Here is a 24615-nt window from a genome sequence, read left to right on the forward strand (position 1 = left end):
TCAGTGGACCGTGAAATTGGGGTCAAAACTCTAATTTGGCATTAAAATTAGAAAGATCATATGATAGGAAACATGTGTACTATGTTTCAAGTTGATTGGACTTCAACTTCAGCAAAAACTACCTTGACCAAAAACTTAAACCTGACTTGACCAAAAACTTTAACCTGAAGTGGGACAGACGGACAGACGAACGAACGGACAGACGAACGAACAGACGCACAGGCCGATAAAAACATAATGCCCCTAGGTGGGGCGTAAAAATAAGAAGATGTGCTATGAATGCCAATGAGACAACTCTCAAAAAGAGACCAAATGACACAGAAGTTTACAACTATAGGTCACTGTATGGTCAACAATGAGCAAATCTCATACCACATAGTTAGCTATAAAAGGTCCCAAAATGACAAATGTAAAATAATTCAAACAAGAAAACTAACGGCCTGATTTATGTACAAAACAATAATAGAAATACAAATATGATATACAGCAACAAATGACAACCACTGAATTACAGGCTCCTGTTTTGGCCAAGCCACATACATAATGTGGCCGGGTTAAACACAAGTTTGCTGGCATCCAACCCTCCCCCTAACATGGGACAGTGGTGTAATAAACCCATTACATGATGTTATTTGTAGGAATTCCCACACATGCCAAACAGTCTTGAAAGTGCTAGTGAAATTTTATATTTGGACAATAACTTTTCAGTATATTTTTTGGAATTAGAAGTTATACATTTTATTTTTCATTAAGTTAACCATCCTGTACTTTTGATTTTTGTCAGTTTGTGAGTGAGTCATTCAAGTTTAAAGATCAACTAATGGTTAACCACGTATTCATAAATACACTTACATTACTATGGAGAAGCGAGAGGATAAAAAGTGATTAACTTAAAATACTAAATTTTGTAAAAAATAAAGTGTAATTTGTCTTCACTGGAATCATTTCCTTATTGTCCCTAGGTTTTTTTACAATGTAAGTAAAATGTATTTTCACTTTCTCCTGTAGATGCTGTCTCATAAAGCAGGTACACAAGATTGATGCAGTTTTTAATTTTTTTTTAGATACTTAAAAGAAATAAGATGATGATGAATGGCTGCTTAATGAAGAAAATAAGAAGATGTGGTATGACTGCCCATGAGACAAGTCTCCACCAGAGACCAAATGACATAGAAGTTAACAACTATAGGTCTCCGTACGGCCTTCAACAATTAACAAAGCCCATACTGCACAACAATCTATAAAAGGCCAAGAAATGACAAATGTTTAACAATTCAAACGAAGACTAACGGCCTGATATATGTAAAAATTAACTTTAACCTACAACTTAAAGTGACACAAAATATCAGTCATCGCTTGTTTTATGATATTTTTGGACTCATATATCCATGTTAATTACTAGTTTTGAGAATATGACTTCTTAATTTGATACTTAAAACATACTGATGTCAATGGTTAACCAAGTGTTCATAAATACCCTTACATAACTACGGGGAAGTCAGGGGATAAATGTAATCAACTCAAATTACTAAATTATAATAGTGTAATTTAATGCAATTATCAGTCAAGGATTAAGTATTTCTAGAATAAAAGCTTAACAGTTCATCTAAATGGCAATAACAATACAGCATTAACTTCCTATATATATTGTAATTTTAATAATTATCACTTAATGATACTGAATTACTTATTGGAGTATCATTAGCCTGATCAATTGGTAAATAGACAATTATCATAATTACCTGACAATAATATAAAGAAAGATAACTCTTGTCATCCTTTCAGGAAAATATGAGAAGTCTGAAATAATTTCCAATAAATATCCCTTATAACATGTCAAAAAAAAACTAAAGGATCATTGAGAAAATTTTACATTTTTAGGGTATGGCATATGTTTAAACTTTTAAATAACAATAACCTGATAGAGTAATATAATCATATATCATAACAAATGATAATCAATGACTCAAAATGACAAAAATTGATCATTTCAGAATCTACTGCAACTTTGAAGTGCTATATAATAATGCCTTTAAATTTTATCCTTCATAAAAACAGGATATAAGTTATCTAAGGTATGCTGACAGACTGTGCCAGACCCTCATGGGTAAAAACACCCTTGTAGTAGTAGTAGTAGATATACTGATACATGAACATGTACTGTTATGTTCAAATTTAGGATAAGCAGTCCTATCCTGTCAGCAAAATAATGTTATACTTACCCATGAAGTGATAGAACAGGGCCTTCATCAATATGTTCTTCAACTTTAACCTTGAACACAACCTGACTGAGATCATCAACAGCAACTATCATGTCTTCTATCATACCATTTTCATCGCTATGACAACTAAGTAAACCTTCAAACTGGACCAGCATACCAACCTGACAGAGCTGGTTTAAGAAGTGTGTATCTGTGGTATGAGTTGTCAACTTGGTCATAAAACCTGTTACTAAGGCAGTTACCTGTTAAATACAGAAAAGAAAATAAACACAAGGTTTTATTTGTATTGTACAATGCTAAAATTTGTTATTTCTTCTGATTCAGCTTGTTTTTTTAGACATTACTATCACATATAAACTTAATACTTTTCATTTGTTTTGTGTTTTTGTTGTCTGAAGTACACATGTCATGAAGTTCTTTTTCAGAGCCGATTTTCATTGCACCTTTTATTTACTGTTTGAGGTAATGGTGGTTTGAATAATTCAAATATAGTTTGGCCTTGCCACATGCTTATGAGCAAATTATTAAATTGTCTGGAATTCAGGTGTTAATGGCAGATTTCTGGTACCTTTCCTTAAAATTGATCCCTAAAATCTTACGTGTGGAATGCTTCATCTTTCATCTTCATCGATCAAAATTCAATTATGACATCAAATGTTTTTGCTTTTTACCTGAATTTGCTATTGACAATGTTAAAAATGTAATAGCTAGCTTTTGTATTACACATATGTTATTGTAATGCAGATGACTTACCGCATGAGAAAAACAAACATCTCTTCTGTACTTTATTGTATAGTTCAACTTAGAATGACCTTTATTTTCCTGACAAAAAAAAAATGCATATTTAATAATTATCAAATTGCAATAAGTAACCTAAAAATAGCTTTATAGATATTCTAATCATCTAAAATCAATATAAAATATGTTAATATAAATAAATGGAGAATGTGTCTATGGGCCACATAGGCCACAGACCACAATTAAATTCCCCTATTAGTTCTTTATAACGTTTTGTTTCATTAAAAAAATTGCACCATGCATTTTTGTCAAATCTTTTGTGTGTGTTATGTATAGTACTAGTCCAATAAACTGCTTCGCTGAGCGCAGCTAGATACGCCCGCAGGTCTGAATTTGCATTGTATTAAAAATTTGACATATTATAGGTTTCTGAATAAATAACTCAAAAATGTTGTCAGACTATAAACAATTAAAGTTCAATTAATTGTCAATGTCATATTAGAAACTTATGAAAATGTAAAGGGAGCTTACATCAATAGATATAAACAATTCACCACAATTTCTTGCGAGTTGGTGAAAGCATTCTTGAGTTATTGTCCGAAAACTGGAAAATCCCCCTTTTTTTAATGAATAAAACCCCATAACTCGGAAATGTAAAATCTAAAATTTATAAAAAACTAAAGGGAGCTCACGTCAATAGATATAAACAATTCACCAAAATTTTATGCAAATTGGTTAAAGCGTTTTTGAGTTAATGTCCGACATGTTGACGACGGACAGACGGACAGACAGACGGACGGACAGAAGGACAGACAGACGGACAACGGTATACCATAATACGTCCCGTAAACGGGCGTATAAAAATATATCCAAAATTCAGAAAGATTGAACCAATGACTCTTACAACAAATTTAGCCAATACACATCCATACCCCTATGGACAAGTCAAGAGATGTTCCGAAAACTGTAAATATCACCTTTTTGCACCTGGCCTAATCACTCTTTCCATATCAAAATCAGTTAAAATACAACATCCAAAAGTTTATTTCACCTCTCTTCTTTTATTTCCACCCAAAAAAAACTAAGAAATGAGTGAGGAAGGGAAAGAAAAAAAATTAAGAAAAAATACACTCTAATTAAAAGGAACTATATTCGTGGACAACGAAAAGCTGGATCATTAATTGTGGTCTTGGGCCTATTAGGGGTCTAAAACTTGACCAATTCTAATAAAACTTGGCAAGATTTAAGCTTAGTGTATTATAAAACAGTTTACAAAGTTTCAAAGCCATATGATACCAATTATAAAAAATGTGGTATTTTTTATATCTGAACTTTGGGTGCTGAATTGTGGCGTTGAATTAGAACAATTTCAACTATCAAATTTGGGCTTCTAAAAACCAAAATATACCAAAACTTACACTTTTTAATGTCTCTATGTATAAGTTATCACCTATTAAAAGCAACAGATAGCATACTTCATGTTTCAGACTTATAAAAAATGGCCAGAAGTAAATTTTATATGAGCCTGTGCCAAAAAATAGAGGTTTTCAAATGAAGTCAGGCCTTATATGAAATGTAATATTTTTCACTTACCACAATTTTCTGAAGTTGTTAAGTTATAAAAAAACCTTTTACATGTTATAAATGTACTTTTAATGGAAATATAAGTTTCAAATAGCATAACACATGTGAATAAAATGGTCTTCAGCAATGTCAAGCTTAAAAAAACAGGTTGTCAATTTAGGTCGTTCCCCACATTTGCATATTAAAAAGCTTATAAATGATATGGGAGATAGAGATATGCTTCTTTTTGCTCAAATCTTTGTTAAGATATGATAACACATGGAGCCTGGATGTAACAAGACTGTCACTTTCAACTATATATGTAGACAGTATGATTTGATGCAAAGTTATTTACTTTACTTTTTAAAACCGGCATGAAATTTCAGCCTCAAAAGGCCAATATTTTAACCACTAGCTATCAAACAAAAGAAAGTTAAGGTAGTTTGTGAAACAGACAAGGTCAAACAACCAGTAATAAGTGCTTTTGATACAGATTCAGTGAAATCTGCTAAAAGGAATTCAACTTGTATGTGCATAGAACCTCATTTTTCAATTGCTTCATACTGACCGTTAGACTAAGACCATTAAAGCAGCACATTTTGCACTCTTATTCTGATTTTATCTACTTTTTTTTTGTGTTCAGTGTTCAAAAATGAGTTAAACATCTTCATTAGATACCACAAACACAAATAGAAAACCAGAAAAATCTGTCAGAGAGAAAGTAAGCATGCTACTTTTGTAAAAATATTGAAAGAACTGAAAAAGTTCAATTTTGGGCATTTAGGCTGAAATGTCACTTTTTTACAAAATTTCTATCAAATAAAAGTAGAAATCATTTATTCTCATGTAGTTTGACAAATTAGTACCAATAGATCATTCAGGGAAGTTGTCAAAGTACAAATTCAATATTTCCTGAATTCACCTCTTAGGCCACAGACCACAATTAAATTCCCCTATTAGTTCTTTATAACGTTTTGTTTCATTAAAAAAATTGCACCATGCATTTTTGTCAAATCTTTTGTGTGTGTAATGTATAATACTAGTCCAAAGATATATTCAAAATTCAGAAAGATTGAACCAATGACTCTTACAAATTTAGCCAATACACATCCATACCCCTATGGACAAGTCAAGAGATGTTCCGAAAACTGTAAATATCACCTTTTTGCACCTGGCCTAATCACTCTTTCCATATCAAAATCAGTTAAAATACAACATCCAAAAGTTTATTTCACCTCTCTTCTTTTATTTCCACCCCAAAAAAACTAAGAAATGAGTGAGGAAGGGAAAGAAAAAAAATTAAGAAAAAATACACTCTAATTAAAAGGAACTATATTCGTGGACAACGAAAAGCTGGATCATTAATTGTGGTCTTGGGCCACATTGTAAATATGCACGAGTCAACTTCTACAAACAGATGCAGGATTCACGTAGTTAAGACCATTTTGAGATTATAAGCATTGTGAATAAGTTTCATAAACATTTGGTTGAGACAAACTAAAGTTAGAGAACGGAAACGATAGATTTAGCAATTTTCCATTTCAAAATGGGCATAACTGAAGAACGGTAAAAGTGACGCCACCCAATTTCAAACTTGATCTGTGTTTTGTGGTAATAAACATTGAGTATAAGTTTCATAACATTTGGTTGAGGCAAACTAAAGTTAGAGAACGGAAACCAATTATGGGGATGTACACGAGGGATGGGACGGGACGGATGGACAAGGGTAACACTTGATGCCCCCTCTGCTACAGCAGGGGGCATAACAAGGGTAACACTTAATGCCCCCTCTGCTAAGGCAGGGGCATAACAAGGGTAACACTTAATGCCCCCTCTCCTACGGCGGGGGCATAAAAATAGCAGAAAATGTCCAATAAACCTTCACAAATTGATAGTCAGTTTTGCCTTTTAATTCTCAACTTACATCAAAAAATTCTCCATCTTTCTTTTTCACTTGAAAAATTTAGAAATAATAATACATTTGACATTGCTTTGTTTGAGAACTGAAAGTAGAGTGTCATATTAGAATGACAGAATTTTTCACACATATGTCTTTGTTGATGTTTCTTGTGATATTATTTTTACACAAGAGACCGATAATGACAGTATTCCTTACCATAATATTAAGAAATGTCATGAAAGACACAGCTTTGTTATGTAACACAGCCACAAAATTCTTCAGTTTAGCTACGTCCTGGGATATAGAATTTAGCCATTTTGTTCTATCGACTGATTCCAGACTTTCTACAAGCGACGTTAAACAAACACAAGCTGCTTCAGTGTTCACCCTGCTTAATTCCTGTGAACATAAAACATTTAATTATAGTTACTGAAGATTCATTTGCCAGGTACTAATTTTTGTTGAATAATTTGACACATATGCTCATGTGACACGGCAGGCATATTTCATTATAAATGAAATAAAATGCTTCGCTGGGCGCAGCTTGATACGACCGCAGAGGTGGAACCCTGAACAGTTGGGGCAAGTATGGACACAACATTCAAGCTTGATACAGCTCTGAATTTGGATTGTGATTAAATATTTGACACAGCATAGGTTTCTGACACAGAAAGAATGTGGTCTAAGAACTTCAATTTTTTTAATTTACCTATTATGGTCAAATGTCCAAAATCAAAATACATGGTTAGATTCAGCATATCAAAGAACCCCATATATTCAATTTTTGTTGAAATCAAACAAAGTTTAATTTTGGACCCCAACTTGGACCAACTTGAAAACTGGTCCCATAATCAAAAATCTAAACACATGTTTAGATTCAGCATATCAAAGTACCCCAAGAATTCAATTTTTGTTAAAATCAAACTAAGTTTAATTTTGGACCCTTTGGACCTTAATGTAGACCAATTTAAAAAAACGGGACCCAAAATTAAAAATCTAAAAACACGGTTAGGTTTGGCATATCAAAGAACCCCAATAATTCAATTTTTGATGAAATCAAACAAAGTTTAATTTTGGACCCTTTTGACCTCAATATGAACCAATCTGATAGCGGGGTCCACAAATAAAAAATCTAAATACATGGTAAGATTCAGCATATCAAAGAACCCCAAAAATTCAGTTTTTGTTAAAATCAAACTAAGTTTAATTTTGGACCCTTTGGACCTTAATGTAGACCAATTTAAAAAACGGGACCCAAAATAAAAAATCTAAATTCATGGTTAGATTTGGCATATCAAAGAACCCCAATAATTAAATTTTTGATGAAATCAAACAAAGTTTAATTTTGGACCCTTTTGACCTCAATATGAACCAATTCGATAGGGGGCCCACAAATAAAAAATCTAAATACATGGTAAGATTCAGCATATCAAAGAACCCCATATATTCAATTTTTGTTGAAATCAAACAAAGTTTAATTTTGGACCCCAATTTGGACCAACTTGAAAACTGGGCCAAAAATCTAAAATCTAAATACAAGTTTAGATTCAGCATATCAAAGAACCCCATATATTCAATTTTTGTTGAAATCAAACAAAGTTTAATTTTGGACCCCAACTTGGACCAACTTGAAAACTGGGCCCATAATCAAAAATCTAAACACATGTTTAGATTCAGCATATCAAAGAACCCCAAGAATTCAATTTTTGTTAAAATCAAACTAAGTTTAATTTTGGACCCTTTGGACCTTAATGTAGACCAATTTAAAAAACGGGACCCAAAATTAAAAATCTAAATACACGGTTAGATTTGGCATATCAAAGAACCCCAATAATTCAATTTTTGATGAAATCAAACAAAGTTTAATTTTGGACCCTTTTGACCTCAATATGAACCAATTTGATAGCGGGGTCCACAAATAAAAAATATAAATACATGGTTAGATTCAGCATATCAAAGAACCCCATATATTCAATTTTTGTTGAAATCAAACAAAGTTTAATTTTGGACCCCAATTTGGACCAACTTGAAAACTGGGCCAAAAATCAAAAATCTAAATACATGTTTAGATTCAGCATATCAAAGAACCCCATATATTCAATTTTGTTAAAATCAAACAAAGTTTAATTTTGGACCCTTTGGACCTTAATGTAGACCAATTTGAAAAACTGGACCCAAAATTAAAAATCTAAATACACGGTTAGATTCAGCATAACAAATAAATAAATGTGGTCAAAGATTTTACAAATCTAATGCGCCATACTGGTCTTCCTTTATAAATATGCATTTCTTTAAACATAATTTAAAAGCAGTGTAAGGGAAGTAACCAAAACGTTGTATTTGGATTACCTCCCTTACACTGTTTTAAATTATCTTAATTGTTCATTAACCATTACTTTATACATAATTTAAAAGCAGTGTAAGGGAGATAATTTCAATGATGTATTTGATTTATCTCCCTTACACTGCTTTAAATTATGTTTTGTACTTAAGTATTTGTCCATTAATGAGGACAACCTTGTTCTTCCCCCTTTTTTGCCCCTAATTCTTAAACGGTTTGAGCAATAACCCCCCAAAGCAAATCCTAACCATCCCTTTGTGGTATGGAAACTTGTAGTATAATTTCAGAGAGATCCATACACCGTTCCACAGTTATTGTCTGGAAACTAGAAAATGCTTATTTTTGGCCCCTTTTTGGCCCCTAATTCCTTAACTGTTGGTACCATAACCCCCAAAATCAATCCCCACCTTCCTTTTGTGGTATTGAACCTTATGGTAAAATTTCATAGAGATCCATTCACTTAAACTAAAGTTAGAGTGCGAAAACTAATGCGTCTTCGGACGACGACGACGCCAACGTCATACCAATATACGACCACAAAAATTTTTTTGCGGTCGTATAAAAATTGGCATGAAACCTCTAAGTTAGTGAAAAGTGAGGCGAGAAATAACTCATTAATTTTTACTCATATTTTTGTTTGCCTTGTTGTAGACAAAAGAATTTAATTTAAGGCTATGGTGGCATTTCAGACTCTTAAAATCTCCTTCAAAGACATATTTTTAGACTAAAACATGTTAGAAAGAAAGTATTTTTTTCTCTCAAAACATGTACTTAGACAAAATTTTGTAAATGTAGTTTATATAGAACATCAGTAGTATCATATTAGCCTACTATCTGAGTGTGAACAGAAAAAGAGTGTGCTTCACCTTCACAAGTGAAAGGTTTAGCTAGCTATAAAACCAGGTTCAATCCACCATTTTCTACATAAGAAAATGCCTGTACCAAGTCAGGAATATGACAGTTGTTATCCATTCGTTTGATGTGTTTGAGCTTTTGATTTTGCCATTTGATTAGGGACTTTCCTTTTTGAATTTTCCTCAGAGTTCAGTATTTTTGTGATTTTACTTCAAGTTCAATCTATTCAATTCTGGTATAATTATTTATGAAAAGGTACCTAAAATTCAAAACATAACATATTAATCCTGAATTTACCCTGATAACATTTGCCTATCCAATACAAGTTTTCAAATAAAAGAAGAATGTGTCTGAGGACACACATGCCCCTGCTCAAGCTTGGTTTTCAAACGAAAATGGAACATATGGAAAGATGGAAGGAACGAAAGATGGAAAGAAGGAAGGACGGAAAGACAGAAAGACGAAAATACGGAAGGACAGAAGGTTAAGGATAACCATTAATGCCCCCTTCGTCTTACGGCGGGGGCATAAAAATACTAATTTACTAAAGGTCTGTATGCAGAATTTGTTAACACATGAATTCAAGTATCCACAAAAAATACTATTTAACCCAATCCATGAAAATTAGGACCAATTTATGAACATTTGCCATAGTCAGGAACAATGTTCTTATTTATTTTTGACTTAGAAAACATTAAATTAATCAACTCTGAAACATGACATATATTTTATTGTGTAGGTGTTAATTGCAGATCTTAAACACTTCCTATTTAATTTATTCACATCTTTTTGTAAAAACTTGATTCAAGGAATGGAAAAAATTGTGATAACATTACCCAAGGTTCCATAGATGGATTCTTTTTAAAGTTAGTGCCACTGAGGTTTTCTGTAGATGATTCCATGTCCAGATCTGTAAAACTTTCTGTCAATTCATTTTTAGACATTTCCAAAGTCTTTTGATATAGCACTTCCTCCCTGACTGCATTATACAGTTCTTCTGAACCCTGTAGTAATTTATTATCACAAACATTAACTAACTCTTTCACATGTTCCGTTATATGTTCTGCTATCGACTTCATTTCACTAAATAATCCATTGGAAGCAATATCACATAGTCTCTGACAATCATTGTTTACTTTCACATTCAGTTTGTATATACTGTTAATGAGTTGACATGCTTTGTCTAGTTTGGTGTTTTTACTAAGTGTCCCGTCGGCACTGTAAAATTCCTTTTGATGTTGTAATAATTTCATCAAACCACCATGTTTGTATTTTTGTGCATAAGCTGTGAAGGCTCCTACAGTCACTATATCATACCAAGAGGCTGAAAAAAAACCCCACAATTATAAGAGAGGAAATACATCTGAAATCTTAAGCGGCATATTCATATGGTACTTAATCTATCTAGTGAAAACAAATTTCTGTACAAACGATTTATCCTCTTTCGCTTTGGAAACAAAGCCATGTTCTAATTACAATAAAACATGGGCTGCACGTGATTGACGTCACAATTGAAATTGCAACGTCAGTTGTATTTTGAACAACGCTGGAGGTCGAAATGGACAGTTTTGTCGCTGTTGCTCGCTAGGAAATTAAATAAAATCATTCTAAAAGTAAGTTTACGTATATATGTTAATTTTTTATCGTTCAACTGTTGATTTTCTATAACGCTTTTTGTTCATCAAATCAAAATGGCTGCCTTTTGAATGTGTATTATAGGTCCGCTTCAAAGTACAAAAGTTCTAAATATTCCTATTAGAATCAAAATAATTCTATCATGCCATGCTTTATGCTCATTTTATCATGGGTAGGCATTATATTTGTCAATATTTTACACCTTGCTAATGCTCGGTATAAAGATATTGACAAATATAATGCCTACCCATGTTAAAATTAGCATAGAACATGGCATGAAAGAATTATTTCTTAAATATAACACAGATTTTCAAATTAATGTGAGTGATTTGTATATAATACAAGCAAGCTTGGAAAAATGAAAGCTCTTAATATGTTATTAAATCTGATGAGGTATATATATGTGTAATGAAAATTATGGTTGGATGGACAAGTGAAAGGAAGGGCAAGGTTATTGCATTTACCACACACTCGGTGGTAAAATATTTTTTTAAAACTTTTTTAGACTCTTCTAAATAGTTTTATGTGCTTTGGATCTGGTATAACTTGTAGCATCTTATATCTTTGTTCCTATGCATGCCTATGCTGGGGAAAATGTTTAACAGTTCCTGATTTTTATTTCAAATTAGTTTTGTCTTTATATTTAATGAGCTGCCATACTTCATTTAGATAATTTAGAGAATGTTACGGAAAGTTTTATATTTCTTCTATTCAAAATTTGTTTCTTTTTAAATAATACATTAATGTGGACATTAATCAAAATCTTAATACTGGCTGATTATCACGGTGTGTGTCCCACTCACCCTAAGAAAGTAATTTCTAAATAATATATATATCCATTAAATTTAAAAAAAGCATATGGTAAGAATTTAGTTTTTTAGCGTGTACATAATTCATTATATATGCAAAAACATTGAAAATTGGACACAATGGACGAAATTAAATCATATGTTTGTATTGATATCAACCCCTGCTTCAAAAGCATTGTGTGTGTGTGTGGGGGGGGGGGGGAGGGGGGGAGGAAGGCTGCCTTGCCTTATTAGTTCATCTAGTTATTAGTAGCCTGTCAAAATTAAGGTTATGAGTTCCAAACCCACTCGTGCCGAGGTACATCTAACTCTGATCTAAATTGACAAGGATTGCCATTTTTCTGCTGAAGGTTGATGGTTCTCCACAGCTTCTTTAACAAATATAAGCTGGCCACCAAGGGGACTGAAACTGGTATTTAACACCAACAAACAAACATATACCTTGGAATGATATATTGAGCCAAAAAAAAAAAAATAGGTGCAGTATAATCTGTTGCTGCTTTTTTTTGTTAGTATAGTAATTTTGATAAAAGCCAACTTCCAATAGATGCTGGGACACACAGTAAGATACAAACTGCTTACTTGCTTTATTTTGAGATGGCCATTTAGCTGTAAGAACATTACAGACATTTAAAATGATTCTTAACTGAAGATTTAGGTGCAGTTTACCATGAATGTCATGATATAAATCTAATCTAAGACAGACCTTACACAAATATTTTCTACTGTAAATCTACTGATTTTTACCTGTAGAAGTGTATAAAAATAAGCAGAGGTTGAAAATAGAAAAATTAGCATTGCAATTAAAAAACATTGAATCACAACAATTTTTTTTCAATCATCATCACTTTCCTTCTTTAAATAAACCAAATCGTAGAAAAATAGACAAAATACTTGACTATCAGAATTAAAAGTTCTTGTAACATGAAGTTTGGACAAATTTGATGTTGTTGGAATGGATGTGAATCTGATTATAAATATGACAGATATTATACTCACTCCTCTCATTTTGAAAGAAATGTGGATGCCCTAAATAGAATATACCTCAATCAAAATTATTTATGAAAACTATAACTATAAAATTACAATATTAAAACGGTAAGTCAATTATTAAAATCATACGTAAAGACACTAAAAAAAGTGTATGTATACAATCCATTAGTAGTGCCTAAACAAACATCTATTTAGATAATTAAGAACAATCTGTGACAAAAAAGATCTACTTCATTCTATTTCTTCAATTTTAACATATGTCCTAGAACATAAAGGGTAGCCAATTGTTCTGCAAAGAAAAACTATTTTTTCAAGGGTTTTAAAATAGTATCATGTTTTTTATGTTATATGTTCTTACTTGTATCATTGAGTTCATTAATGACTGTCATTCTCTGTAAGTGGAGATTCAGGGGAGCAAACTCTAGGTCTTTGTCCCCTTTCTTGATGCTAGGCTTGAAACTAGGACCTGTAACAGAATAGTGAAAAGAATTTAGCCTTGAATGTAAAACATGATATATTGGAAATATTTCTGAACAGTTATAGTATTATTTTTAAACTTTTCATATGAACTTACAATGTATAGAATTAATTTATATTACTTAAAATGTAAATCCCTTTTCTCCATAAGGGTTTTTCCAGTTTTCCTTTCACAACAATTCTGTTTCAAGAAAACTCTATTCAACATATTTATTCCATTTTCCTATTATTTTGTAAAATATAACAAAATTACTAATTTTTTCAAACATATCTGATTTTTACAAAATTTCAATTATTTACTCACAATTAAAAGACAGGAACAAAAATCAGCATATCCAAATTGAATGTATAGAATTATCTCAAACAAATATATGATAAATGTGTCTGATTAGTATATGTATGATTCACAACACCAATGCAATATATGTAGGAATTAGTTTATAGTGTCTTTACATTTAAAGCAGGCTTTTTGTTATTATAATTTTTCTATTCTGGTGGAATTAACTGTCTATGTTTAAAAAATTTTATGCTGAATATTTCAGAAAAATCTTTCACAAAGTATCAAACATTAAATTTAAACAACCACTATGTGGTAGCAGAGGTTGTGTTTCTCCAATCAAACTGTGTGTAATAGTAAGCCAACTTGTGTTTCTCCATGCAAAGACAACTGATTTGTCCATTTGCACTTCATTTTAATTACATGCACTTTTCAATGGATAACATTTTAAAAGGGTGAGATACACAAAAACATTTTCTGGTTAAGTTTCCACACATGATTACTCAAAACAAATTTATCTTTTACCATAAAAAATCACTTCTAAAACATATTTTAACTTTATATCACAACTTTCCTTTGTTCTATAATTACAAACAAGTTACCTTTAAATGATGAAATAAGATGATAATGTTGCTCATATAACATGACAATACTCGTGCAATGTTCTGTAGCCTCTTGACATGCATGCTGACACCTAGTGGACATCTGTTAGGGGAGATAATTATGTTAGCAGTGACATTACTAGCTCTTCATTCTGTAAATTCCATTTTTTCCAAAAAATTGTAGGGTCTATGAAAATTAGGATCTACAAGATCTGGTCCAGTATTTGGGACTGAAAGTTTGGTCGAGGCCTTATCTTACAATTTTGACCTTTTTCCACTGCTTTTAGAAATTAACATATGAATGATTTATACAGATGTGCCATCAAGATATGTTCTGATCCCTGAATGATAAATCTAGATATTAATTAAATGCTGATGGTGAGAGATCTGTATAGCCAGTCAAGGTGGTCATCATCAACTTAAAGTTTTTAACTGTTGACAATGACTCAATTTCTATACAGATATACTGGTAATGACTTATTTTAACATATGTCAAATTTTGTGAAAGTGTTCCCAGTATATAATTGATATGAATGAATTTTTGTCTTTCAGAATAAATGGAGTTTACAGATTTCATTTATACATTTCCTGTCAGAGGGCCACAATGAATTTCCTGTAAAGTCCATATCAAAAGTCTCAATTTTGGATATTTAATGTGATAAGACATTTTGACCCTTTATATGATAGAAATTGATAAAATGTGCATGGTTTTAAATTTGAAATTCCTGCTAATTAATTTATTTCATAACAATTTTCCCATTAGTTTGTAATTATTTAAGGCAAATATATCTTCTTCATATCCATTAAATTACAAAAAAAATAAAATAAAAATAACGCTATGTAAATGTTATGCGTCCAAAGAACTTTTCTGTATTTACCTTCATCAGGAGCCAAAGCCAAATATTTGAAAGCCAAATGTATAAGAACTGAAACTAGTGACGAGCTATTTGACCAAAAAGGGACATAAGAATAATAGCCAAATCCATCTAAAGTCAACATTGACTGAGGGAGTTGGAACCTTAGTTTTTTTAATAATTTCTGAATTTCTAAATGGGCAATTTTTCAATTTTTTTTAGTGTTGAAATATTTTACTGTATTTTTCAGCCATATCAATATCATTTTAAGCTGTTGGGATACAAAAAAGAGTTCTAAAAAGATTTTTACTTCATTATGAGATTAAAAGTTTCAAAATTTCAATTTTTTTCACAATTAAAGAATAAAATGTGAAATATTACTTAACCTGTTTTTGACCAAAGAGTAAAAATAAAAGATGAAAAATTGAATATGCAACATTAAAAGAATTAACCCTAAAAATGATAATGATTTGGCTTATTTCTTTTACTCTTGTAAAGTCTTCCAAAGACTTTGGAAAGTTGAAAATGAAAAATATCAGAAGGAATTCCTATACTTATAAATACATGATAACAGATAGCTTTCAGGTTTCACATAGTCAGTTTATTTAAAACTCAAAATGGCATAAAAAAACAATAATTTTGAAGCCCATTGTCTTGTACACATGCTTAAATAAAGTAAACATGAAAATGGACTGATTGCCTTTAACAACAACTATGTCCAAAGTAAAAGAGCTGTCCCAATCTTGGCAATAGGAGGACCAATCAGAGAAATTGATACATATCACCAATATACCACAGAGTTGACAACTTGATGTAAGTTTGTAATTAAAGTTTAACGATGGTAACTGAGCATAAATATTAATGAAATTAAGTTATTTCAAGAGGCTGTCATTATCGTATCCTAAATCAATGACCTATGATGGCAATGTTTCCTTCCGGTTTAAAGTACGCCCACACATTGCAGATAGACATTAGATATTGTTTTGACTTCCTGTTTAAAAAAGTAATGCATGTGTACAAGTTAACAAATCATCCCTATTTTGTATCTGACCAACGAAACAAGACAATCCTGAATAACTACCTGTAACCACGTTTTAAAACATGGATTAATCTGATTATATATTACATTCAGTTAGTTCTGGTGGAAACATTTCCTACACACCAATAGTTTCTTTCATATATTTTAAATAATAAAACTATAAAACTATATAAAATAATGAAATTTCAGTACATCTCGATAAATATTCAAGAAAAAGTAGGAGATAATATTTCTATTCTTCAAAGCTTGCTTTAGGCATGTCCTGAAGAATTCTATAGAGCAATATGTACAGGGCATTACGGGTAATACAAAAGGCTGCTTGTGATCTTGTTTAAAGATGCTTACAAAAAAAGGTATGACCTATTAATGAAATATTTTTAGTTTTATATTTGAAAGAAACTCAGCTATACCAATTAAAATTGGATTAAGTTACCAATATCATGACCAGTATCAAGGTAATTGGTCAAATAATTGTATGCCTTTGTATATTCTGTTACTATGGTAGCACAGAGGTCAATTGCAGTCACTTGTTCTTTTTCATACCAGGACCAAAGCTATAAATATACTACATGTATCAAGATATATGGTAACAATGGTTTTTTTCTATAGCCAAGTAATTATTTTGTGTTTAATCTCAACCAAACAATACAACATTCCCCTCCCTCAAAAGATGTATAGAAAACATATACAGCCTACAACAGTGGACCGTATGTCAAGCTCTAAACCTGTTGTCTGGAAAATTGTGAATAAATTTAACAGACCATCAAAAATCATCCTTCAACATTAAGGTGAATGGAGTTATAATAAGTACAAACAATTAAGGTATTTGTGTCTATGATTTGGCCAATATAAGATACACACTGCTTTTAGAACTAAGCAAAAAAAAAAAGAAAGTATTCTGTTAAAAAATCAATTTATCTATAATCTGTGATAGACAGACTATTCCTACCTGTCCTAGATTCTTAATTTGATCTATCATTGACTTTTCTTCATCTATCCACAGTTTACTGAAGAAAAAAAAAAGAATTTCCTAAGTAAGGTATAAAACATAATGAATTTTGAATTATTTGAATCCTTAATATTTAACTGTCTACTCCTTTCCAATACATTTGTTTATCATAGATTTTTTTAATTGTTTACATCCTTGTATAATAGTTATTTATCAATTATAGACTTTTGAGGAAGTCCGAGTGTCAATATAATCTTAAACAGGTCCATATATAATGTATTGACTGAGTGAAAGTCCTTAATTTATATATTACATATGTAAATAATGTATTAGGAAAATGGCATTCAATGTTCTTTCTGTGTATTTCTAAATTGTATTTTGCAAGAATTTTAACATGTTATTGAAAATATCAATATTCTTTGAACAACTTCATAGCTTGTTGCATTAGCTTTCTTGCATTCTTAGCGTCTGCCTTTAACGTAAAAATTCTTGTGATAAACTTGCAAATTTTCTTTTATCCGCTTCCTCCATGGTTGTTATGTGTGACGTCATGACGTCATAAATCTTAATTTAGCAAGATTTTTCATATTGACCTTCAAAATATACATATGAATTGAAACATAGCGTCAATATACTTAAAAAAGGAAACAAGGCTTCGGATACATAAAATAACCTTTCAAACACGTTATCGTAATATCCAATGAAAACAGGAGAATGCTACACCATATGTAATATATCTCTTTATTTCTGTGACATGATTAATTTTATAAAACATGTATGCCAGTTTCAAACCAGACACCTGTAATCCAATGATTGTTGTTAATTGGTGTATGCTATTTTTGCTTTCCCGGTAGTTTCTTGTTGTAGAATAAATCAGGCCCTTGGTTTTCTCATTTAACCAGTTGTTTCCCTTTATGTCATGCCAGGATCTTTTATAGCTTATTAAAGATTTTATTATGGATTTTGCTCATTTTTGAAGGCCATACAGTAACGTGTTATTGTTCATGTCTTTGTCATTTTGTCTTTTTTAAATGGATAGTTGTCTCTATGACAATCATATCATATCTAGTTCTTGTTTGAATTGTTTAATATTTTATCATACTGGGGCCTTTTATAGTTTACTATACAATATAGGTTTTGATCTTTCCAATTGTTTACATCTTCATTTTTTCATGTCTGGTGTGTCGTTGTACCATTGGCAATCATACCATATCTTCTGATTTTGATATGTAAACCATTAATGCCATTTTTTTCATTCACAATATTTTATATAATTAAAACAATACATACATCAACTGTAATGGTATATCAAAAGCCAGTTTTGCCTCAGCCATATACTCATGAACAAGTAATTTGACTCTGCCATCTGACGTATCAAATCTAAAAGTCCGTGTGATGATACCACGATATAAGGGACGTAACGTGTCCACTCTCTTAGAACGTCTTCTACACGGTGACTTTTTTAACTTGTCATTTTTACAGTCATCAGCCTGTGTAAATAAAAATGTAGGATTATTATTTAAAGCATAATATTCACATTACATGTATGTTTCTTTAGAATCCCTTATTTTGATTGGATGACAACAATATCATATTTTATTTCCGTACAAAATACAACAGCTATGACTTCACGTGCTATCCATGACAATGTTAAAGTAATGCATTGAAAAACAAACAAAAAGCTTGATATAACTCTTAATTTAAAAGGTTGTAGCATAAAAATGTAATTATAAGAATTGAATGCTTCTTTTCAATAGGGCTGTAAAACGTTGATTGTTGAACACATGAACTTAGAAACATTATGAAAAATGTTCTCCTGATTATTTGTGTTGGGTTGCTGTCTCATTGATGTAAACCCCATATCTTTCATATATTCTATACTTCACTTCTAAATATAAAACTGATTAATAGATGTTTTATAAGATTTATCATTATTTCTTTTTCTGATATGGCGGCTAATCAGAAACTTGATATAAAGTGTTTTAATCAGCAAGCATAAAGAAGAAAATGAGCTGACAACTGTTTATTAATGACAATACAGAAGAGGTTGGACCAACAGACATGGGTCAAACTATACACCTCTTACTGGTGTATTAATGACAATACAGAAGAGGTTGGACCAACAGACATGGGTCAAACTATACACCTCTTACTGGCGTAGTAACATACCTCTTGGATTATCACTGTCATTTCCTTATTACTGATATATATTTATCAATAATACTGTATATTTTTTTATTATAAGAATCATGCATTAGAAGGAATATAAAAAACATTCTTACACAAACTGAAAATAAGGAAGGGCAGAAAAAACACAATCAAAGTTACTATCTTTAACAGGCTATTAATTATAGTTACTGTTAATTCAGACATTTTTGTGAAGATTGCCACCAGATAGGTTTAACACAAAATAAAAATGCATTATTTGTAGACAGCATTTTCTGAAATAATTCATCTCGTAATTTGTTATGTCTTATTCAACAATTGTAATAATAAGAGAGCATAACATTTTCTGAATACAGTATAAGCCACCCTTAAAAAAAATCTTAGTTTGATGTTGCCTACCCATGCCTTGTACGGTTGGATAGGTAGGTAAAGATTTTATCTATTTTTGGCCAATAACATAAGTTACATATTTTAAAGTAGAAAACGATATAAGAGCAGGAAAAAACTTTTAAAAAATTTGAAACGATTAGTGTCATAAAATTTTCTAGGTAGGCTGTATTTAGGTGGGTAGGTAGGCAACATCAAACAATTTAAATTTTATTTTTGGCCATTGTTGTCTATGTTACAAGCATACTTATAATAACCAAAGGCTAGTTTTTATATTTCTTCAGTTCAGTTTATTTTTCACCTATATGCAGAATAAATCTTAGCTTGAAATAAATATTGATGAAGAAATTTCCAGAGAAAAGATTTACCTTATTCTTCACAAGCACAAAAATAATTTAATTTTCCTCTTACAGTTCTCCTAAAAGTTGTAAGTTGTAATAGCATATTGTGGATTCATTATTTTTGGTGGATTTTGTGGGTAAGGGTGAACCACAGATATAAATGTTCAATTAAGTACTAATTTTCAATCTGCTTGTATGAGGGTAGGAATTCCCTTTACCGTCAAATGACCTTTTTCTGCTACCGTTAGCGTCAAATGAGGCTTATTTTTTTTAACGTCATTAGTCAAATCTAATTTTGTAGCTACTGTTAGTGTCAAATGAAGTAAAATATTTATCGTTAACTTTATTGTCATTTGTCAAATCTAATTTTGTAGCTACTTTTAGCGTCAAATGAAGTAAAATTTTTATCGTTATATTTATTTTAACAAATATTTTACTGTCATTTGTCAAGTGGGGTACCCCATTACTACCCTCTTGTATGCAGAATTTAACAAAACCATGAAATTCAAATATCCACAAAAATTAAAATAATTCTTCATCCACTAAAAAATTGGTTCCCACGAAAATACATGAATCCACTGTAAAAGGAATATGAAGGAATTGTGGTGTGTTTTGAATAATTATTATAGAAGAATATTTAGAAAGACATAGTTTCATAGCTATTTACTTTATATAACAAACAATGCAAGCTTAAGCGTTAATATACATACAGGCCCATTAGGAACAGATATATTTGTGTCATTTACCCAGGCCATAACTTTAACAGTTCCACAGTCCACAGGATCTGGTCCTCTGTAAATAGAAATAACTATATACATGTGCAAGGATATGTATCCAGGTGATAAATTGACATCCCTATATCCTCAAAATATGGTCCTCTGTAAGCTACAGAAGTGACCTTAAACAAATAATTACCCTGAAATAACTTAAAGCAGTCCCATTAGTCCAAATGTTCATAGCTGACAGTCCAAAATCATATTTCACCTAATTATTTCCCCTCCCTGAAACCCTTATGGTAAGGTTGAAAGAAGGGAAACAATATTTTAATTTTTTGATCCTATCCAAATAAATACATTACCAAATGCAATAAGAAATGCTCTCCTGAATAATAAGCTTCACTTTGTGGAAAACAAAAAGTGAGTTATGTAATCCAGATTTTTCTAACACACACAAGTTTATAAATCATATCTGTTTTTCTTGGAAAAAGGACAAAAAATAAATCTCATCAAATTCTAATGATAGTACAAAGTTCTTAGTATAAATATAACTGTAGTTAATATCCATATATGTATTCTTAACTTAACTAAAATGTGCAGTTACAAGATCCAAACCATATAGCCTATGATAATGTATGGAGCAAGACTTAACTAGCTACTATGGTTACAGGTTATAGTTATATAACTGGAAAAGTCCAGTATAATGAATGCTTAGGAATTGAACCATTCCAGGAAACTAAAGCTGAAATGCTTTTTCAACTATAACATCACAGTACCCAAATTGCACAGAATACCCAATTTGCCAAAAAAATAAAACAGAGGAAATCTTAAAGGTTTTCTTCAAGACTAAATAGTTGGTATTTTAATAAATTGCCACTATGCATGTCTTTCAACATAGATAAATATACATTGGACTTCAATGTCTTTTAACTGCGTATTGCTGTGTGTTTTTTTTTTCTTATCCAAAAGTGTATATCCAAATACTATAGAAATATATTCATAGATCAGTTCTCCATTACCCTTACTATTATTTTATTCAATCTGGATTCTAATTTTCAGTATATTATTTCGTCTCCTTTCAATAACTTGTTCTTAATTCTATTACTCATTCAAGTCAACAGAACTTAAATCAATCAGAACTTACTTTTGTTAGGTAAACATCATGTGAAGCAATAAAGAAATTTTGTGAAAAATTTATTTTCGAGCCAGTATGCAAAAAAGTTTTATTTCGTGATGACTGTTGAACAAAAAATTTAACTGCATAATAGTAACCCCCAAAAAACTTGATATAAATATTTTACTTCCTTCCTTTAAAAAAAAAATCATTTCCGTAATTCAGCAATAAGTCATAAAACTAGTTCAATGTGAACATAACCTGATTAAATGCATTAGCATTCACTCATATAAAATTTATACTTGTTTTTTTTTAAATCTGATAAATCTTTGTGTTAAAAATAACAATTGTGCATTTTCTTTGAAAGTAAAAATATTCTCTTTGATTAACAATGCCCTTTTTTAATTCATTTTTACATTTTTAGTTCTTTCAATATAAAGAAATTTTATAACTCACTTGATCATCTTTCTGTATAAAACAATAACAATCAATATCTTTGTCGAGTGGTATAAAAACGTGATATATTGGATTAAACTTAAGGAGATAAGTTTGTTAGGCTTTAAAGTTAATTATAACTGAGGAATGCACAAGGAAGTCCTTCAACTATAAAACACTTATTATCTCTAAATAAAAAGTTGCAATAATTTTTTAAAGTTATTATTAAAATTCTCAACAAAATTATTCCTAAATATATTGTTAGTCTTTGTAATTGTTGTGTATAACTATGTTTGTTTCAATCATATATATGGACATTAGGACCAAGTGGTCATAGTACTGTGGATTCATGGACATTAGGACCAAGTGGTCATAGTACTGTGGATTCATGGACCTTAGGACCAAGTGGTCATAGTACTGTGGATTCATGGACCTTAGGACCAAGTGGTCATAGTACTGTGGATTCATGGACCTTAGGACCAAGTGGTCATAGTACTGTGGATTCATGGACCTTAGGACCAAGTGGTCATAGTACTGTGGATTCATGGACCTTATGACCAAGTGGTCATAGTACTGTGGATTCATGGACTTTAGGACCAAGTGGTCATAGTAATGTGGATTCATAGACCTTAGGACCAAGTGGTCATAGTACTGTGGATTCATTATTATTTCTTAGATACCAATTTTTGTGGATTTCAAGGATACAAAAGAACAATGAATTTAAAGGTTCAACGAAAGCCACATTTTCACATTTTAAAGTTGTAAGTATCCACGAAGTGGCAAGTTTTCCTCTATCCATGAAAATTGGTACCCACGAAAATAAATGAATTCACAAGTGTTTCTATCTGGCTGCCTTCATCAATTCAAAATGGTCCCCATGATAAAGCCAAGGAAGCAGAAAGTTGGGTTAAACACCAACACACAAACAAACAAACAATCAAAAAATTCAAATTATATATTCTCTTACAGCTCTTCTATAAAAGCATGCAAAGCAAACCTTTGATCAACTTGCTTGCTATGTTTGTTTGGATGTTTGTAAACAAAAGGTAGGTAGTCTGTTTACTATACACTGGAATTTGATTGGACAATAAACATTAACTTCACTGCATGTCAATTTTTATTGTCTAATCAAATTCCAGTATATACAAAACAGACTGAAACTCTGCCTACCTATTGTTTGCAAACATCCAAGCAAACCTAGCAAGCAAGTTGATCAAAGTTTGCTTTGCATGCTTTTATAGAAGAGCTGTAATCTATGTTAAGTCTTCATATTAATAAATTATTCTGTTAAACTGTGTTAAGTGTTTTTATTAATTAAATATACTGCAAATCTATGTTAAGATTTTGATGTTTTTCCCTATGTTAAGTCAACATATGAAATGATCAGTTCTCTAGACTATAGGCAGATTTCTCACCATGGTCAATTAATTGTCTAAAAGTCAAGTTACTTTGTAAGAAATAAAAAAACCAACATAAATAGTGGCAAGTCCAACAAACACTTTTACCAATACTCAAGTATAACAGCATAGTCTTGGATGTTTTTTTTTTTTAGATATCTCAAGTATAGGCTCAGATAGAGATATCTCAAGTATAGACTCAGACAGAGATATCTCAAGTATAGGCTCCGACAGAGATATCTCAAGTATAGGCTCAGACAGAGATATCTCAAGTATTGTCACAGACAGAAATATCTCGAATGTTGTCACAAAATGTAAAAAAATTCAAATGCATGCAAGCTTGTTACCAGACATCTTGAAATTGATAATATTTTGACTTTAAAACTTCATATAAATGTGACTATCATATTTAAAAAAGCAGTATTCACTTCAATACATAGTACTAACAAGGACAGTACCAGTTTTACTTAAACCTTAAAACTTCCTGTATATGAAGAATATGATTGTTGCTCACTTAACATCCAGGGGGGCAGGGTTCTAATCTACCTTCCTTAACTGATAAAAGCACAATTTTTAGTCATTATCAACTTACAATAATAGCTTTCTATCTGTACAAGTCCTAATCATAAATAATGCCTTATTGAAAGATTTTTTTTGATTTTTACAATCAAAATCACAATATACTTTGCTATAAATATTGCTATACAATTATGAACCCTAATGATCCTACATCACGTCAATGCTTGTATTTTGGCATTGCACAAGGTCAAGATTTTGTCAAACTGTTTATGATGTCTTTAAACTA

At 31.1% G+C, this 24615-nt stretch overlaps 1 protein-coding gene and 1 long non-coding RNA gene across 8 annotated transcripts in view; one reads left to right on the forward strand and one right to left on the reverse strand.

Annotated features, from left to right (window-relative positions):
- Positions 1-24615, reverse strand: part of LOC127726313 (inositol polyphosphate-4-phosphatase type I A-like) — a 71239-nt gene that overhangs the window by 23866 nt on the left and 22758 nt on the right. For 2 of the 7 annotated variants that reach the window (XM_052233634.1, XM_052233631.1), the window contains 10 exons: positions 20859-20940; positions 18545-18744; positions 17255-17312; positions 16739-16859; positions 13415-13522; positions 13063-13092; positions 10456-10943; positions 6640-6822; positions 2976-3044; positions 2223-2464 (listed from right to left, as the gene is read on the reverse strand). In XM_052233634.1, coding sequence (XP_052089594.1) covers positions 2223-2464; positions 2976-3044; positions 6640-6822; positions 10456-10943; positions 13063-13092; positions 13415-13522; positions 16739-16859; positions 17255-17312; positions 18545-18744; positions 20859-20940 — 1581 coding nt within the window. Of the gene's footprint in view, positions 1-2222; positions 2465-2975; positions 3045-6639; positions 6823-10455; positions 10944-13062; positions 13093-13414; positions 13523-14412; positions 14516-16738; positions 16860-17254; positions 17313-18544; positions 18745-20858; positions 20941-24615 lie in introns of all 7 variants that reach the window. The other 5 variants (XM_052233638.1, XM_052233633.1, XM_052233635.1 and 2 more) reach the window with 4 other exon arrangements.
- Positions 7297-8386, forward strand: LOC127726315 (uncharacterized). The gene is made up of 2 exons (XR_007993498.1): positions 7297-7435; positions 7708-8386. It is a non-coding gene; the product is annotated as an uncharacterized LOC127726315 (long non-coding RNA).

The sequence above is a fragment of the Mytilus californianus genome, unplaced genomic scaffold (assembly GCF_021869535.1).
Source record: "Mytilus californianus isolate M0D057914Y unplaced genomic scaffold, xbMytCali1.0.p SCAF_17, whole genome shotgun sequence".
Taxonomy (NCBI): domain Eukaryota; kingdom Metazoa; phylum Mollusca; class Bivalvia; order Mytilida; family Mytilidae; genus Mytilus; species Mytilus californianus.